The sequence below is a fragment of the Rhinopithecus roxellana genome, chromosome 2 (genome assembly GCF_007565055.1).
Source record: "Rhinopithecus roxellana isolate Shanxi Qingling chromosome 2, ASM756505v1, whole genome shotgun sequence".
In the NCBI taxonomy this organism is placed as follows: domain Eukaryota; kingdom Metazoa; phylum Chordata; class Mammalia; order Primates; family Cercopithecidae; genus Rhinopithecus; species Rhinopithecus roxellana.
The window spans coordinates 2,461,320-2,481,217 of record NC_044550.1 but is presented as its reverse complement, the minus strand read 5'-3'; the positions used below and the strand labels follow the sequence as shown (position 1 = coordinate 2,481,217).

Sequence of the window (19,898 nt, the reverse complement as noted above, 5' to 3'; positions counted from 1 at the left end):
TGTGGTTAAGAAAAAGGAACACATAGCTTAAAATGAATTCTATGATAATAAAAAAAAACTTCCATTTGGAAAACAGATTATTCAACATGAATATATTATGTAACAATGCCAACATCAAGCAAACAATAGAAAATAACAATATCATATGTCAATAATCCAATAAGACAAATTCAAATACTTTAGCAACTATTTAATATCCTATTAACTACCATTAATCTTTGTAAATGTTTTTCATTGGTTTCTTAAATCACTGTTTATATTGATGTTTCTGTGTACTTTTTTTTCCCTCAAGGAGCTCTTGAGAAGAATGTAAACACCATATGTTACACAGTGTTAGGACAAAATTATAATTACTTAAGTCAACAGGTAATTTAAATCTGAATAAGCGTAAAGCTACTTTAGTGGCAGCTGTTACCACTTACACTGTTTTTATCATATAAAAATGTATTAATTTATGTAGCACATAACCTAATTATTCAACATGAATACATTGAAAAACTAAATGTTGTGTATATTAACAAATCTTATCCTGTATTTTTTGACTAAAGCTTTAAAACAAACACATAAGACTGTAAAGTAATGATATTAAACCATGGGGCTTATGGAAATTTGTCTTACTTTTTTATATGTGTGTTTTATATTTGGCTCTAAGTGAAAATTTTAGAACATGCGAATCTTTACATATCTGAGTTTATGCAATTTTTGCGAAACTTTACTGAAACTTTCGTTAAAATCTTTTTATGAAGTAAATTAAGTAGAGTTAAAAAAGTTATTTTCGGCATAATATAGAAATTATTACTAATAAAGTTCTGATATTTTCCTAATAAGGTTTTATTAAGATACATTTCAAAAAAAAAAAGATAATTCCAATTGATCTAATCAGGTCTCTTCTTAAACACTTAAAGACTAGTGTCTGTGTAACAAGAAAATTAAAAAGTTAAAACAAAATTCATAATGCTAACTGCAATTTGGTCCTTTCTATGTAGATACAGACACTTATTATTTACCAATATTCATATAAAATTGAATGTTTACTGTTTATGTTTTATAATCATGTGTACAGTATTCAGCTTGGTTTTGGCATAGAATTCTTCAAAATTCTTTAAAAATGAATATTAATACTAAATATCTCTATGTCAGCAGAAAGTATAAAGAGAGGAGCATTTTAAGATAAGTTCACTGTAAAATTTGTGAGCACTTTGACAGCAGGCAGCAGCTGAAGAAAAAATAAATACATACACTGGAAAGCAAATAGTCTCAAGAAATCTGAAACCTGAGCCAGCAGTGTACCTCTTTGCCCTCAAACAACCCCACATTTACTTTGGGACCATAGAAAAGCTGTGTACCTAAGAAAGTGGGAGTAAAGATGAGGCTGGCAACTAGAGGGTTAGCTAAAAGTACTCCATGCACCCAAGCAACTTCTCCTCCCATCCCTAGCAGAAGACTAGGAGTTTATTCTCTATAGAAAGAAAATTAGATAATCTCCAAACGGAATAAACAACAGGCAAAACTGAGAAAGAGAATATCCTACCGAAAACAGGTAGACTAAATTAAACTCTGCATACCAAACACTGAAAATCCCATAACCCCATCCCTTTTCCCCTTTTTTTTTTTTTTTTTTTGTTGCTGCTTTCAACTTAGCTCTGCAGTTTATCCTCCCCCAGGCAGAAATCTTCTCTGGTATTTTGTGGCTATAGTTTGCTGACGTTCCAAGAAATTCTGATTTGCTGACTTTCAAGAAATTTTGTGAGTTATCAAATATTCTACAATAAAATCCTTTCTGTTTAAGCTAAGTCAAATTATTTTGCCTGCATCTATGAAAACTGACCATTATTCCAGGTAACTTTCATTCTAGAATTGCAAAGATGGCTCAAAACTATTAAGTTTGTTAATAAAAGAAATGCATACCCTTGTTAGGATTATGACCTCAATACATGCCAAACCTAAAAGAGGGGGATGTTTTCTCATATTTTTTCTCTTTTCTTTTCTTTTTTTTATTTTCTCTCTCCCATCTCCTCCCTTGTCCTTCTCTTCTCTCTACTTCTTCCTCTTCCTCTATTTTGATCTTTACCACTCCTCAGTTATATCAAACAAATGGACAGTTAGAATCACGCCTAAAATAAAATAGTACAGTAGTTAAAACAGTACAGTACAGTAGTTAAAACCAGTCTTTAGAATTTTAAGGACTTGAGTTGAAATGCCAGTTTGGCCATTTACCAGCATTGTAACCTCTAGTCAGGAAACTTAACTATTCTAAGCTTCAAATTCCTTATCTGTAAAGTAAGACAATAGTCTGGCATATTAAGAATTAATACTCTAAGCAAGCAGATAGTTTTCAGTGCCTAAAACTTAGGATAAGAAGATTTCTTAACATATCTAATCAAAAACATTACATAAGTAGGAAAAAAGACTAAAACGTAGCCACCATGCTTCATTGAAGTACAAATAAATTTAAAAACTGATGAACATGATTAGCAAGAAGAACATGGCTCATGATAAACTGTACTTTTATGGAGGGTCAGGAACAATGAGCCAGCTTTAGCTTCAAGAGTGTTAGTTCCAGAAATGGATTGAGGCTGCTAATAACTGCATATGTACAAAAAAATTGAAAGGGTCATCCTGCTAAAGAACAGTAAAATGTAGTGGGTTGAAGCCATCTTCGGTGTGGAGCATTTTACCACGGCTAACAAAGGGAGATGGCAGGCAGATGAGATGGGAAGTGATTCAATGTTTGCAAGAAATCAGGGAGAATGCCAGAGGGAAAAGATAGAAAAGGATAGAAAGAGCACATTAAAATTGACGTCAATGTTGTTCAGGTTTACTCCTCAGAAAACTATAAAAAACTTAATGGCTAAGTAATCCACTGTTTTTCATCACAGCATTGTCTCACTTTAATGATCTTGAACTTTTATGATTCTGTTGTTGATGTTTGATAACATTTTGTTCCTACCTAAGCAAAATTGGTTATCCTTTGGCTCTTCTATAATGATGTAGTGGCATGTGTCAGATCATATGTATGTACAGTTGATATAATGCTGAATATTCCATTAAAAAACCAAAAAAAAAAAAACCTAGAGGTTATAATTTGCCTTTTGTTTCCAAATAGGAGCTCATAGCAATAGTTTATACAGGTAAAAGAATTTGACAGTTCTTATAAAAGAAACTTTTTAGAACCAAGCATCCTAGAAACTCCTCAGTACCAAGAGGCTGCCCAGGAAATCTGGAGTTTATTATGTGTAGTATACGTGGAAGATTGTGAATTACACACTATCTTCTATGAAGGAATACAGTCAAATGCATTCATCACCTGGGATGAATATAGTAGGAATGGTGATGACTGTGGTGACCTGGAGTTCATGTGCTCTGTCTAGATGGAGAAAGCCTTCTTATCTCTTGTCAAGTAGTTTTATTTACAATGAGATGCACAAAGTTTCCAGATTTTTCAGTTGTTTAAGACAAAGTTGGATGAACTTTTGTGTGAAATGTCCTCAGTTTTGAAAGGATAGCTACATCAAACAAACCACTTTAGCAATGGTTTTTAAACAGTAAACATGAGTTTAGCAGGAACTGAACCATAGTGCGGGGGAATAGAGAAGTGGGTATGTATGTAGGGCTTAGACTATCTTTCAGCGCAGATCACTTTTTTATTTACTTGAAAGAACGGGCTCCAAAATTAACAAAGTTGAAAAATGCTGCCATATTGGAAAAAATAAATATTTGATTCCAACAAGACTGAATTACCATTTTAAATTCATGTATCTCTGAAGTTTAACCTACCTTGGGATAGTCCCTAGGATGCCATCTTGTTTTCTTCCATACTTAGTTTAATAGCTCTTACTATGGTACATTCTTAACAATAGCCAGTTTCTCTTCTAACATTCAAGAATAAAGGCATGGGTATCAGTGGGAAAGTATTCATTTTTTATTTAAAAAATTACCATTCATCTTTATTTCAAACGATGTGGTTGAAATCAACTTAATCTGAATGTCTTTCTAAAGGTAATGCTTAAAGAAAAACATGCACCTTGATAAACACACCAGCCAAAACAATATATCTTCCTCCAATTGTTCTGAGTTCTTCCAAAACTGACCGAAGAAAGTGGGGGAAATACCTTTCTTCTAGTAATCTAATTACTTCCCAGAAGAAAAAGGAAAGTCAAATCCCTCAATCACCCACCAATATTAGTAGAAGTTTTGCTCTTCTAATATCAGGATGGATTGTGATGGGGCTGAGTGCTGAAATCACCGTATCTTAAAAAAGTAAGCTAAGAGGTTAAGAGGATTAATCTAATACTAACATGAAATATCATGTCACATTCATGGGGAATAGGTGAAAAAGACAACCTTTTATTTTCTAGTTACCTAGCTATTCAATATCATAATTTTTATCAAAGTTTTAGACATATGAATTATGATATCAGACTTTTTCAGAATATGGTTACAAGAAAACTTAAATATCTTCTATGTGTTATATAATTCTCAACATATCCTTAAAATTACAATGCTTTATACTCTTAAGATTCTGTTCAAAATAGTTCTATATATTTTGTGCTTATATAACATTAAATGAGTATTATATTACTCATTTACATAATGACAATTTATAAACTAAAAATGAAAGAAGCAGATAAAGTTTTAGTTCATAATTTTGAATTTTAAGTTTAGATACTTATAAACACTAGAAGGATAATTTTATAGGTAATTAAATATTTTAAAATATATAGCCAATATTCCTTTCACAAAAGAAGTAAATTAAAAGTCACTATAAATATGTTGTCCATCAAAAGACAATATTATATATTATAAGCACTTGGAAGTTTTAATTTCTTATAGAATCATTTACATTTACCCCAAAACTATTGATCTCTCAGAACCAGTTAGAGAAACTAACTAAAATAATTGTATTTATATTAGCTTTATATCTGCAGATTCTGAAATATGTCTAACCTTTTTTAACTTCTGTTAAAAAATACATTAATTTTCAAAGACTGTAATCATTGTCAATATATTAAAAATAAAAAAATGGTTTCTGGTGAAGTTTGGAGAATTCAAGAAAAATCTTGTTAAAGATATGCTTCTTCGGTAAATTTGTTCCATATACCATAAAATGGTAATATCAAACTTTGTAGTATTAGTATTATTTTCTCATTTATCTGTATAATAATAAAGAATGTGTCAATAAATAATGTAATCAGAATATCATTTAGTATTTAACAAGTAGCAGGTATAGAAAGGGACTTCTAACAAATATTTGACTCTCATTAACCAAAAAAGGATCCATAACTAGAAAACTAAACACTCTTATATGAATTCATAGCCTTCTATAATTATCATTTCAACAAGACAGCAATACTGAGTATATGAAAATCCATGCCAGCAACTGTACTAGGTATAAGCAATATAAACTTAAATAAGATACAGTCCTTATATGAAAAATAAAAAACATAATAACTGTATGTTAAAATACTACAATCATAAATGCGATAATCTTAAAATGTGCACCTGTCTTTAAATAAAAGGATACTGAAATAAGGGCACTTAAGTACATCATCCCAACATTTTTAATTTTTCCTCAGGCTCTTAAGAATTGTTTTTATTTATAATAATACCAGTAATATCTAAATACCCCAGTAAAAACATAAAATAGTTGATCTACAAGCTTTGGCTTAAATGGAAACATCTAATCTGAAGTGGCAAAACAAGACTTCATATTTGTTATGTATATAGCTTCCCAAACTGAAAAAAAAATGCCACCAGTCATACCACATACTTCTTTTCATATTTACTTGAATACTTATTAAATACAATACGTTTGGTGGAATGATTCCACATTTCAACTCTTGATTTTGACTCTTATTTTAAAAGGATTACATCATTAATTATTGGTAACCTAGCATTGCTAATGAAAATGTAACCACTAGATGAGGGCTGAATGTTTCCTTCTACCCCTATGAATTATATTAATGTAATTAATATAAACAAAATATGTAAAACCTCTAATTCATGTGAATCAACCTATTACAATAAAACCCCACCATTTACATGTAAGACAAACAATCGTCCCATAAAGCAGTAATTTTCATTCCAAACCTTTACCTTTAGTTAGCAATAGAGTGACAATAGAATACATACACGAAGAAATGATTTTAAGATTTGATCAGGGCCTTGAAGATTAAAGCAGTTCACTTCACCATCTACACATAAACTATTTTAAACTATTTATTAATTATCCTAAAATTTTTATAAATAATGCTTTCTTGTTTATTTTTTACCTTGAAAGGCACTGGCTCTTCGGTAAGAGGACTAACAGGAAGTGACGTGGTACTGCTTGCTGGACTCATGTCCGTACTCTGCAAGGACAGTGAAATTGAATTAAATAAGGATTGTTTTGTAGTCATTTTGACTATTCATAATTTAGATAAATAAATAAATAAAATAAATAAGTAAAATATGAATTGTAAAAATACCAGATTTAATGTTGATTTAATCATAATTATATAATAAATCATTCCTTATATAGAAACAATCATCTGGGAAATTAGTCAAATTATCACTCTCCATGTATATTTTAAGTGCATTTTATCAAACTTGATGGCCATTTTTTGTGTTAGGGTGGTATTTATTATCATCATTGCTTAATTTATATTTTACCTTTTTTAAAATTAAACTGTAATTGTAATAATTCATTATGTTGCTATTTCAATGTATTTCAGACTGATTTTCAAACATGTATTATAGTTTTTCTTCTATAAAGATCTAAATCATTGCAAACATTTTTTTCATTATGTAAACCAATCTGCCACAATATACAATTACAAACTGAAACAAATAATAAATTTTTTAAATTCTTAAATTCATAGCCCCTGACATTTTACCTTTCTTTTATTCTGCTAAACAAAAATTTAAGAATAATAAAAGATTTACACAAATGTAAGAGAATTCCTGGATTATTGCTAATGGCTGTTTTTGTAGTCTTTTAAAAATACAATAAATTAAAACTTATTTAATGTGAGATTAGCCTAAAAAAGAGACACCAGTTAGAATTTAATCATTAATTTGTTTTTCTAAAAGCAAGAAAAAGATACTAATAGTAGGTAGCAACAGAAGTCATTTTATTATATTCTTAACACAGTCTCTCAGAGGGATTCTCCCATATGCAAATAAAACGAAAGAAAATAAAACATTGAAAAGAATATATACCCATATTTTCAGCTTGGTTTCTAAATATATGTGCAAACACACAGAAATTTTGCAGTGAAGATTAAAACCAAAGAATGAATTCACCTCAAGTGAGATAAGGATATAAATAGACAAGTTTGACTCACTTAAGTGTCAGCAAAAGAACGCATTCAAAGCATAGGTGCTACCACCGTTACTTATTCTTAGAAACTTTCTATTCAAGGATTATTTTCAATTCACTGTATTCATATATACAATAAACTGGACATATTTTAAATACCCATTAAGTTGGGACTACTTATGACTCCCTAGTCCAGAAACCAAGGATAAGAACTATAAACACAGGAACCAAGATATTCAGCATAATGTTAATTTAACACTTACCACACCTATTATGGAAATTGATATAAGGCAGTGCATTGAGTAAAAATGTCTAAAGAAGGAAATCAGGTAAAAATTGGACAATAATCTACTAAAGGAAGTAGGAAAATACATGCACCACATAATTGAGGTGAGTTAGTTACTGACTTTAATTTCAAAATTTATCCGGAGTTCTACGCCATTTATTTGATCAAAACCAGGAAATATTATGAATTGCTGACTCTCGCTCTCTGATTATATGACATAATAGAGAAACAAGGCTGGTCTTGCTAACTAATTACCGCAGGATGTTAACATAAGACATGAATGAAGCTTTATGCTGAAAAACATGGAAAAAAGATTCTTGAGCTACTTTTCTTAAAGTTGGATTTCTCACAAGAATTTAAGCAAGGGACAGGATACAGTTCATTCATAGTTGAATTATCCGATATTTACCTGTAGTATAGACAGCCTGCATAGCTTATTAAAGTATCGTACCCTCAAAAAATATATATTTAGGAGACATAGATGACATTCATGTGTAAAAATTGAAAAGCCTGGACCATAGTCTTTCCAATGAAGGTTTAATTTTCATAAGAACATGAGTGAAAAGTCAAGGTTCATGGTAAACTTCTTTAAAGGTTGAGGTCTCCCACAACTTTCCAGACATTAATGTATAATTCAAAGGATAGTAAAAAGCAGACTCCAAATTTTACATTATGTAACACTGATTCTTTGAATGTCATTCTAAGAGAAAATTGTGTTCTAGCTATAATTTTCAAATCAATCTTAAAGTGTGACACCTTAATTCTACTGTTCTGAGGACATCTTGAGATAAATATTTAAAAAAAAAAAACAAATCCATCTCATATGACAACATCTGATAAACTGTACTTAGTTATCAAGTTGAGAAATACATAAAGTATTTTCATGCTTATCCTACTGTTTTCCCATTTGCTTTTCAGTGATCTGTAATTTAGGTGTCATTCCAATTTGCTTATTCTTTTAGATAAAATACTATTGTAAACCTTTTGAAGATAAGTCTTATCCATATTTCATATTTTAATCCATTTACTCTTCCATTCAACAATAGCAATAATGATACAATTTAATATCTAAATGAAATACTTAAGTTACATTTGATGTTTTAAAAGCTGATGATTTTGTTAATCCACAACTTTCTTCATAAAATGTTCTGTCAGAATTATGGCTTCATCTGCTTTTGATAGATTCCAAACATATCAATATATGTAACTATATACATATATATCCACATATGTAACCACTACCAATATCAGATACAGAACATTTTCTGTATTTCACCTGAAAATGTTCCCTCATGTGCCTCTGTATTCAACTATCCCCATCCCAGCTCCCAAGAAAAATAGTGTGCTTTCTATTACTAGTCTGCTTTGGGCTGCTCTAGAATTTCATATAAATAGAAGTGTAGAGAAGTGAATTCTTTTGGGTCTGGCTTATTTCACTCAGCAAAATGATTCTGAAATTCATTATATCATATTGGTGCATATTTCAGTAGTCTATTATTTCAAAATTTTGTGTAGTATTTCTGATGGACAGAAATTTGCTTATCCACTCACTTACTGATGGGATTTGTGTTGCTTCCTGTTTGGGGCTCTAATGAAAAAAAAATGCTGAATATTCATGTATATATCTTTTGTTGGACATGTGTTTTAATTTATCTTTAGTAAATACTTAACAATGATATATCTGGGTCTTCTGGCAAGTTTATATCCTATTACATAATATTACATAATATTATTACATACATATATTACATAATACATATTATGTAAATTTTATAAGAAACTGACAACTGTTTTCCAAAAGGATTGTAATATTTTGCACTTCCACTTGCACTGTGTTTTGGAAATATCAGTGTATCAGTCTTTTTTAAAAAATTAGGCATTTTATGGATGTACAGTGGAAGCTCATTGTGGTTTTAACTTTCTCTTCCATGGGTTACTAATGATGTTAAGCATCATTTCATGTGCCCATTAACTATTAGCATATCTCATTTGCAAAGAGTATTAAAATATTTTGCCAATTTTTATCATTGGATTATTGGATACAAATCCTCTGTCATATACATTTATTACAAATATTTTTACTCAGTTTGTGGCTTACCTTTTTATTTTCTTAACCATATATTCAAAAGAGCCAAAGTTTTCTAAACTATTTTTTTTTTTTTTAAGTTTGCTTTTTGTGGTGTGTACTTTTGGTGTTTTACCTAAGAAATATTGGCCTACCAATCACGTTCTCAAAGATTCTCTCTTATGTTTTCTTCTACTAATCTTTCACTTCAATATATATGGGCAAAAGATAGCAGGATCAGAGATTTATTCTTTGAAGATGCTTTTCCAATTTCTTGGTGTACAATAAACATTAAATAATACTTATACTACATGTGTTCTAGCACAAGATTTTCACAGGTTAATTTGAATTTTAACAAGTAATCTCAGATATTTTAACCACTCTTTCTCATTATATGAAAGTCTTATATTTACTCACGTCTTCACTATCATTATAATAAATTTTAAAAATGGATTTATTATCCGTAAGGAGGATAAGAAGGCTTTGCTACAGTACTGAAATGTTTAAAGTAATATCCAAGACTCTCATCGGAGTGGGTTATTATGGAACTTCCTAGGAAGATAATTAGGAGAAGGAGAGAAGTGAAGTATTTAGTTGGGAAGGAGAATAGAAATACCAAGAGAAACAATGTTTCTATTATCTCAGAGACCTGTTCTCTTACCATTGGACTCATCTTTGGCCCTGAGCAAAAAGAATGAACAAGCAAACATTAAAAAAAAAAAAAAAAAAAAAAAATCTATTTTAAATATAATCCCAAGAGACAGATGGGAAATACTACCCTTTGCTTCAAATATTTCAATGGAATAAACTATGATCTAAGCACACAGAGGTTCCTGCAAAACACCATGCCACCTTATCATATTCAAATCTGCAATACGGCGTTGGTGAAGAGCAGATATCCACAGGCTAAATGAAAATGACACCATACTAAAGGAAAACAACAGCAGGAGGAGGACTAGAACTTCTCTTAGCTCCTATGTGATGGCTCCTTAAAACATACATGAATAATCAGGGACAATTTATCAAGAAATTGGAAAGAGCAGATAAGTGAGATCTCATTGAAATCTTCAAACTCACCTATCTTTGTACAAACTTAAAGTCAATTAATAGAAGTCATTGTTGATGAGAAAAAATAAGTATACAAAGCTTATTAACAACAACCACAATAAAACCCAAGTGAAAAGTAAGACTTGCAAATCCTAAGAGTTGGTCTACCTCAAAATAAATAATGAGCATGAAAGAAAATATTTTTTGTTATACTAATTAGCAACTTTTTTTCTCAAGTTAAATTCAGACAAAAATTTGGGAAAATGGTATATCATCTGTTACTATAAACAATGATTTAAATGGTTAGTTTGAAAATGTGATCATGCTCAATGGACACTGCTTAACTGACATTGGGCAAAGTACACAGTTGAGAGCTTTGAAACTCAATATTCTGTCACTAAAAAAGCAGAGAAATTGAAGAATAAGAGGCACTATTAATAATCAGAAAATAAAGTTGACATTTTGAGTGTTACATCTTCTCATAACTGCTACTATTATACTTACTATTGATAAATACAAACGTGTACTCGTTTTAATAGCATTGGGAAACATAGTATTCTCTTCTTTATTTTGATGTGAAGAAAGGAAGATCTCTCAATTGATTCACAAACCATTTGTCATTTGGTACTATCAATGTTCTGTGCATACAATTTCCAAGTCAGCCGTGTGTATCTAACAATATAAAATTTAAAATTTAAATTCATTTTTGAAATATAGTTAACTGATTCATAAGTTAGGGAGTTAATTTTTAATCCATGAAAATGAGATAATCTTTTATAAGTATTATAAATATTTTATTGTATAAGCCTTATTATGTTTTTCTTCTGATTCAGAGGAAAATGTGTTCATTTTATTGAATAAAATATCCATACTAACACCCAGTGCTTAGATCTTGTTTTTTTCTAAAAAAGAAACCAGGGCTCCTAGGAGAAATGGCTGATTCCAAGTCCGGGATGGGACAAGAAATGCACAAGATGCACAAGATGATTCTGGAGCATCCTTTTGTACCATAAAGCAAGGAAGTACTCAAAAAAGAAAAGAACAGGGGTATGCCAAAGAGACAAAGAACAAAGAAGTCAACACAAAAGAGCTTCCAAATGCCAAATCTGGAACAATTCGAACAACAACATAAATAACATACTACCGAGTATAACTAAAAGTATTAAAACAATGAGCAAATAAATCGGGAGAAGAGACACATTTTTTCAGAAAAATTCCAAATCAGTAAATGAGAGATGAGACAAATCTTTTTCCAGAAGCATTCCAAATAATTCATTTAGATAGTTCTCTTCAAGAGATGAAACTTAACACCCTATTCCCACCCTCAAGATGCACTGAATGACTTTCTTCCAAAGTGTAATGTGTGAAAAAAGGAAAATAACTTCACAGTGGAGAAACCCAGCACATACTACCTCAGCCAAGTGATCAAGGGTAGTATCATGTAGACAGCATGAACGTTGTATAATATGAAGAGAGGGATCTTTCACATCTGTGGTCTTCTACCCTCAAACCAATGGCCACAGTCTAATCATGAGAAAAGCATCAGACAAATCTAAATTGAGAAATGTTCTGCCTAATCAGTGCTTAACAAGAAAAGTGTGAGAAACTTTCACTGCGAAGACATGGCGAATAACAATAATAAAGCAGTGGTCCTCAACCTTTTTGGCATGAGGGACCGTTTTCATGGAAAACAATTTTCCACAAAGTGGGAGAGGGATGATTTAGGGATGATTCAAGTACATTACATTTATTGTGCACTTTATTTCTATTATTATTACATTGTGATATATAATGAAATAATTATACAACTTACCATAATGTAGAATCAGTAGGAGCCCTGATCTTGTTTTCCTGCAACTAGATATCCCATCTTGAGAGGGATGGGAGAATGTGACACATCATCAGGCATTAGAATCTCATAAGGGGCATTCAAACCTCGCATGCGCAGTTCACAATAGGGTTAGCGCTCCTAAGGGACTCTAATGGTGCAGCTGATCTGAAAGGCAGGTGGAGCTCAGTTGGTAATGCCAATGATGCGGAGCAGCTGTAAGTACAGCTGAAGCTTAGCTCACTTGCCCTCCGCTCACCTCCTGCAGTGCAGCTGAGTTCCAACAGGCCACAAACCACTGATCCGTGGCCAGGAAGTTGGGGAGCCCTGTAATAAAATATCCTGAATGTGACTGGGGAATAACAAAAAGGACATTAAGGAAAACTGTTGAAACCCAAATACACTGACCAGTTGACTTAATAGTAATGTACCAACAATGATTTTTAAGTTGTGAGAAATGTACTCTGCCAAGGTTGGATGATAACAATAGGAGAAACTCAGGAGTTTATGGGACTCGTCTGTACTGTCTCTGCATATTTTCTGTAAATATAAAACCATTCCCCAATTAAAAGTTTTTTTTTTTTATGATTTTCTTTTTTTTTTTTTTATTATACTTTTAAGTTCTAGGGTACATGTGCATAATGTGCAGGTTTGTTACATATGTATACTTATGCCATGTTGGTGTGCTGCACCCATCAACTCGTCAGCACCCATCAATTCATCATTTATATCAGGTATAACTCCCCAATGCAATCCCTCCCTCCTCCCCCCTCCCCATGATAGGCCCCAGTGTGTGATATTCCCCTTCCCGAGTCCAAGTGATCTCATTGTTCAGTTCCCACCTATGAGTGAGAACATGCGGTGTTTGGTTTTCTGTTCTTGTGATAGTTTGCTAAGAATGATGGTTTCCAGCTGCATCCATGTCCCTACAAAGGACACACCATAGAATACTATGCAGCCATAAAAAAAGTTTTTTTTAAAAAAATTCTTCATTAGCAATATAACCAGGCTATTCATTGTTGTAATACATAATAGTCATTTACTCATAGCCTCTGAGTTTTTATCAGGGCTTCTGAAACTTTCATCAAAATAAATTTTGACAGATCATTTTATTGAGATGCAAAATCTCTCCATCAGAGAACCTTTAATCTTCTGTTAAGTTCTCCCAGAAAAGCTGATGTTAAATTGTTTTGCATACTTTCATGTTCCATATGGGAACGCTGAAGGAAAGCTTCAGCCATATAAAATGATTTGTTTGGGTACTGTTAAGGTGCTTGGTAGAGTGAATTTGCATTATTAATATTTACTGAATGCTGTAATTCCATAGTACAGATCCATTAATTATGCTTCCCCTGAAAGCATGATTAATGGATCTGTCCTATGGGATTAAAGTTTATTTATAAGGATTTCTTGAAGTTAAACATGATCAATTGGGCTGAAATCTTCGGAGTACACAAAAAGATTTAAGGGTAAGTGAAATATTTTAATTTTTTAAAGCCATTAGGGTAAATTTTATAATGATTCTCTAGACCTAATAAAATTAAATTTTCCCCTTTTAAATGTGTTAACTAATTTGAGGATGTATTCTCATAGTTGTAAATTTACATAGAAAATATATACACATGGTTTAGTATATTGCTGCTTTAATAATCAATGGTGTTATTACTGATAAAGCACATAATTTGTATTTCTATAGTATAAATGGGCTTTTTTTTTTTTTTTTAATATCTTCCTTTTTTTAGACATGTCAATTTTCTGTGAAAATTCAGTCACTGGCCGGGCGCGGTGGCTCAAGCCTGTAATCCCAGCACTTTGGGAGGCCGAGACGGGTGGATCACGAAGTCAGGAGATCAAGACCATCCTGGCTAACACGGTGAAACCTCGTCTCTACTAAAAAATACAAAAAAAAACTAGCCGGGCGAGGTGGCGGGCGCCTGTAGTCCCAGCTACTCGGGAGGCTGAGGCAGGAGAATGGCGTAAACCCGGGAGGCGGAGCTTGCAGTGAGCTGAGATCCGGCCACTGCACTCCAGCCCGGGCGACAGAGCGAGACTCCGTCTCAAAAAAAAAAAAAAAAAAAAAAGAAAATTCAGTCACTTAGTCATTCAGCCATTCAACAAGTATTGAGTACACTTAAACTTCCCTGCTCTTAGACTTTAAGTTTTGCCATGATTGTTCCCATTGGCAAGACCTGGTTAGGCTTGCTGTTGGCCCAAGAACTTGGTAAGAAAGGGAATATAGAGTATCTAATTGTGACACAGAAAAACATCTCATACACACACACACACACACACACACACATACACACACATATTAGTAGGTAGATTTTCAGTGTCTAATGTGTGTCCTTCACTAGTTATACCTGCAAAAGGCAAGAAGCCAAGAGGCCTGGACTCCTCCAATCCAGGGTGCTGACTACTGAATTACAGGCATTCCTCTCAGAGGAACAAGGCTGATTCCACTTACTTAATTCTCTACGTGGTGCATATTCCATGCCTTAGTGTTTGTTGTTTTAGCAGTAAACCAAAACAAGAGCAATAGGAAATTGAGTTTAGTCTCTAAATCTGGACTAGCCCATTGTACTTTAGTCAGGTTCAACAACCTTTTCCATTCCGGTTACATCTTTTACTGGTCTTGTTTTCTCCAAATGAAAATGCAAGCTTTTTTCTTTATAATATGTTCTTAGAGTTTATAGCTGCTGTTTTTGACTTCCTGGCATCCATTTTATTTCATTATGTTAACATTTTGGGTTTCCTTTGGGGAGTGATTTCTCCTAAACTTTCAATCCATTTGCTTTGAATACTGCTGGTCCAAAACTCTTAAAATAGATGTAAGCATATAATCAAGGCCTCATCAACCTTTCTTGCCAGTCACAAAATGGCACAGAAGTCACATTATTTAAATAGAGCTCGAATCTGGGAATTGTGTAATTTTGAAAAGGAGATGTTCTCATTCAGCTAATATGGCTGAGGTCATAAGAATGTGTTTCTGTCTGAACTGACTGAAGTCACCAGGTAGATGGAACATCCTTAGGAGCAAATCCAACACTGAGTCAATCTAGGGAATGGAAAGAAATACACTAAATCCCAAGGGAGTCTTTGGTATATTGATAATCCAGCTCTACATGGCCAAAAAGTTTTCACAAAACAGTTTGTCTAATATGTAAGCATTATGTCTCATATAGTCACGTGTTGCTTAATGATGAAGAAAAATTCTAAGAAATGCATCATTAGATGCTTTTGTCATTGTGCAAACGTTATAGAGTGTACATCTAAAAACCTACATAGCTTAGTCTACTACACATCTAGGCAATATGGTTTAGTGTATTGTCCTTAGGCTACAAATCTGTACAGCATATTACTGTACTGAATATTGTAGGCAACTGAAACACAATGGTATTTGTGTATCTAACCATATCTAAACATAGAAAAGGTATAGTAAAAATACAGTATTATAATTATACAGCACATAACTGTATGGGAATAAGCACAATGATTGAGAAGTTGCAAGTTATAAAATCTAAAATTTAGAATTGTCTGACAAAAGTAGACAGCCATGATACCACTTTATTCTAGGCTGAGAAGTTAACACTATTTATATAATAGCAAGTTATTACTTTCTACATTTATGGAGCTTAGATTATACATTTTTGAATTGGGGACATCATAAAACTTGATCACAAAAATGCCTGGATATAAAAGTATTTACTACTTTTTAAAAAATTTAGTACATATTTTTAATTTAATTTGGATAACATATTCACATAGTCCAAAATTCAAAAGTACAACACATTTTTCCAGAAAACATGTCTTTCTTTTACCACTAGTGACCAGCCATCCAGAGGCCACCAATTTTAGCAATGTATTATATAACCTTCTACAGATGTTACATGGATAAAAATAGAAAACTATACACAAATATTCATATATAGTTATTGATTTTTTCTTTATACATATAGGGTAATATATATTATTCTTAAACTTGCTGTTTTACCATATATTTATGTATAATGGGTTCCCCTACTATTGGTTACGACTGTATATCAATACTATACGGTATTACATTTTGTGGCTATATTATAATGTAGTTAACTAGTGTTAAATTCTCTTTTGCATTACAAACAGAGCTGAAGTGAATAATCCTATATAGTGTGCAAATTTACCTATAAGATATATTTTGAGATGTGAAATTACTGAGCTGAAAGATACATTCAAATGTAATTTTGAATAATATTATCAAATTGTCCTGTATAGAGATTCTACCAGTATACACATCCATGTAAGGCTTAAGAGTGAATATTTTCCCACTGCCTCACTATGTATTCTCTACTTGAAAAGGCTTTTAGTACAGATCCAAAGGTAAACAAAAGCTCTGGTTCACCCTTCTGAAATCACAGAGAGGTCAGAAAGTAGCTTTTTAAATTCTCTCTCCTCCTGGTATTAATAATCTAAGACAGTTGGGAGATATAATATCCCAAGAGATGATTGTCTCAGTGTTGAGTTATCTTTGCTCTTAGCTCTACTCTGATCTTGTGACACAATTCCAATTACTAATCTCTTACTTTTGTGTTTAGTCACTAACTGAAAGCTAAATCAAAGCTGTGACCAAACCCTAGAATACCCCAAATTACTAGGCTATGGCAAAGCAATACCCTGGCTCATTCCTTCAGAGTGAATCTCACAGAAGAAATCAGAAATTGGTTCTTAGTTTGGAAGTTTCAGAAATTAAACTATATCAATTCACATAGGGACGAGTAGGTTTTGTGGGGATGATTCAAAACTAAATGAATAATGAACTGTATTTTGTCAGATATTGGCCAACATATTAACTAATAATGGAAACTAAACTTGGCATAAGAATTATTGGTAATCTATTTAAGTGCTTCACTTTTGGTGAACAGAACCACTCAGAAACCACACTACAGACCTAAAGGTTCTTTGTTTCATATAAAAGTAGGAAACAATAACTGGATGATCTCAAAGAATGCTTACATCAAGTTATGGTAAATATATAAACAAATACAAATCATTTAGAATCAGGGCACTTTCTCATTTGAACAGTGTTACAGCATCACCACAATGATGACATTCATACTAGCTAATTTATTCACAAAAAAACTACTATTAAAAATACAATTATTTCATGCCAGATACACTGCAATGTAATTGGGAAGACAAATACCTACTCTTATTAGTAATATTTTTTAAAATCAGCTTATTTTTACTGATAGTGGTATTGGTTACCTTAACAAGAACTAAGCTTATTGGTTTTAACTTCCTCTCGTTTGTTTCAATTTTAGAAAACTGCAGTTTCTAACTTTATATCAAAATTCCAGGAGTTCATATATTTATTTGAACTTTTAAGTCCTTGTAGCATTCCCCCAAGGTGCTATATAGATACTTGGAGGCTGAGTCCCTATTTTAACTCACAATTTTTCCCAGGGAAAGAAATTATGTCTCTGACCCTTTATCTCTGCAGTGGAATCTGAACCAACTGTGGCAAGGCCTCTTTATGTTTTGGTCTATGATTTGAATCTTCATATCCCTCAGTTCATTTACCTTATTAAACATTCTTGGTATGTTCAGCAGCAGCAGTGTCCAACCAGTCAGAATTGTGTTCTAGTTTTATTAATGACATTTAACTGACAGTCTTGAGAACCTATAACAAACAAGATACTATAATTTGTGCTTAATAAAAAAAATAATCTCTGCCTCCAATTACCTTAACTTCATTAGGGGAGACAAGCAAGTATTAAAAGTACAAACTAGAAAAAGGAATAAACAAATAAATAGATAGAAAAAGGAACAAAATTCCAGCTATTCAAAAATAATCACAAATAAAATATATATTTTTAGATATTTAAAAATAGATATTTAAAGATTTGAAAGGAAAAGATCCAAGATGGACAAATAGAAGCAGCTGTGGTCCATGGCACTCACAGCAAGGAATGAAAAGGGGCAAGTGAATTCAATGCTTTCAACTGAAATATACAGGTTCTCACACTGGGACTGAAAGAGACTTAGAAGGACTTAGAGAGAAATGTCTCATGGAACTGAAAAACACAACACGAGAACTTCATAATGCAATCACAGGTAGCAGAATAGATCAAGCAGAGGAAAGAATTTCAGAGCTTGAAGACTGTCTTTTTGAAATAAGACAGGAAGACACGAATAAAGAAAAAAGAATGAAATTAGATGAACAAAACCTTCAAGAGATATGGGATTATGTAAAGAGACTGAACCTACGACTGACTGGGGTACCTGAAAAAGATGGGAGAGAATGGAATGAAGCTGGAAAACATACTCCAGGATATCATCCAGAAGAACTTCCCCAACCAAGCAAGGTAGGCCAACATTCAAATCCAGAAAATGCAGAAAACCCCAGTAAGATACTCCACAAGAAATTCAACCCCAAGACACATAGTCATCAGACTCTAAGATTGAAACAAAACAAAACAAAACAAACAAACAAACAAACAAAAAATAGGTTAAGGGCAGCCAGAGAGAAAGGCCAGTTCACCTGGAAAGGGAAGACCATCAGACTAAAAGTGGACCTCTCCGTGGAAAGCCTACAAGCCAGAAGAGAGTGGGGGCCAATATTCAACATTCTTAAGGAAAAAATTTCCAACATAGAATTTTATGTCTGGCCAAACTAAGCTTCATAAGTAAAAGAGAAGTAAGATTCTTTTCAAACAAGCCAATGCTTATGGAATTCATCACTACTAGGCCTGCTTTGCAAGAGCTCCTAAAGGAAGCACATGATACGGAAGGAAAAAAACATTACCAGCCACTACAAAAACACACTGAAGTACACAGACCAGTGACACTAGGAAGCTACCACATAAACAAGTCTGCAAAATAACCAGCTAGCATCATTATGACAGGATCAAATTCACACATAACAGTATTAACCTTGAATGTCAATGGGCTAAATGCCCCAATTAAAAGACACAGAATGGCAAGCTAGATAAAGAAACAAGACCCGTCAGTGTGCTGTCTTCAAGAGATCCATCTCACATGCAAAGACAAACATAAGCTCAAAATAAAGAGATGGAGGAAAATTTACCAAGGAAATGGAAAAAAGCAGGGGTTGCAATCCTACTATCTGACAAAACAGAATTTAAACTAACAATGATTAAAAAAAAAGAGAGAAAAAAGACAAAGGACATTACATAATGGTAAAGAGTTCAATTCAACAAGAAGTGCTAACTATCCTAAATATATATATACGATCAATACAGGAGCACCCAGATTCATAAAGCAAATTCCTAGAGACCTACAAAAAGACTGCAACGCCCACACAATAAGAATGGGAGACTTTAACACCCCAATGACAATATTAGGCAGATCGCGGCCGGGCGCGGTGGTTCAAGCC

The 19,898-nt window shown here is 32.6% G+C and overlaps 1 protein-coding gene across 3 annotated transcripts in view; it reads right to left on the bottom strand.

The window, feature by feature from the left end:
* Window positions 1–19,898, bottom strand: part of CCSER1 (coiled-coil serine rich protein 1) — a 1,539,837-nt gene that overhangs the window by 868,526 nt on the left and 651,413 nt on the right. For all 3 annotated transcript variants that reach the window (XM_030921405.1, XM_030921410.1, XM_030921416.1), the window contains exon 7: window positions 6,273–6,350. In XM_030921405.1, coding sequence (XP_030777265.1) covers window positions 6,273–6,350 — 78 coding nt within the window. The remainder of the gene's footprint in view (window positions 1–6,272; window positions 6,351–19,898) is intronic.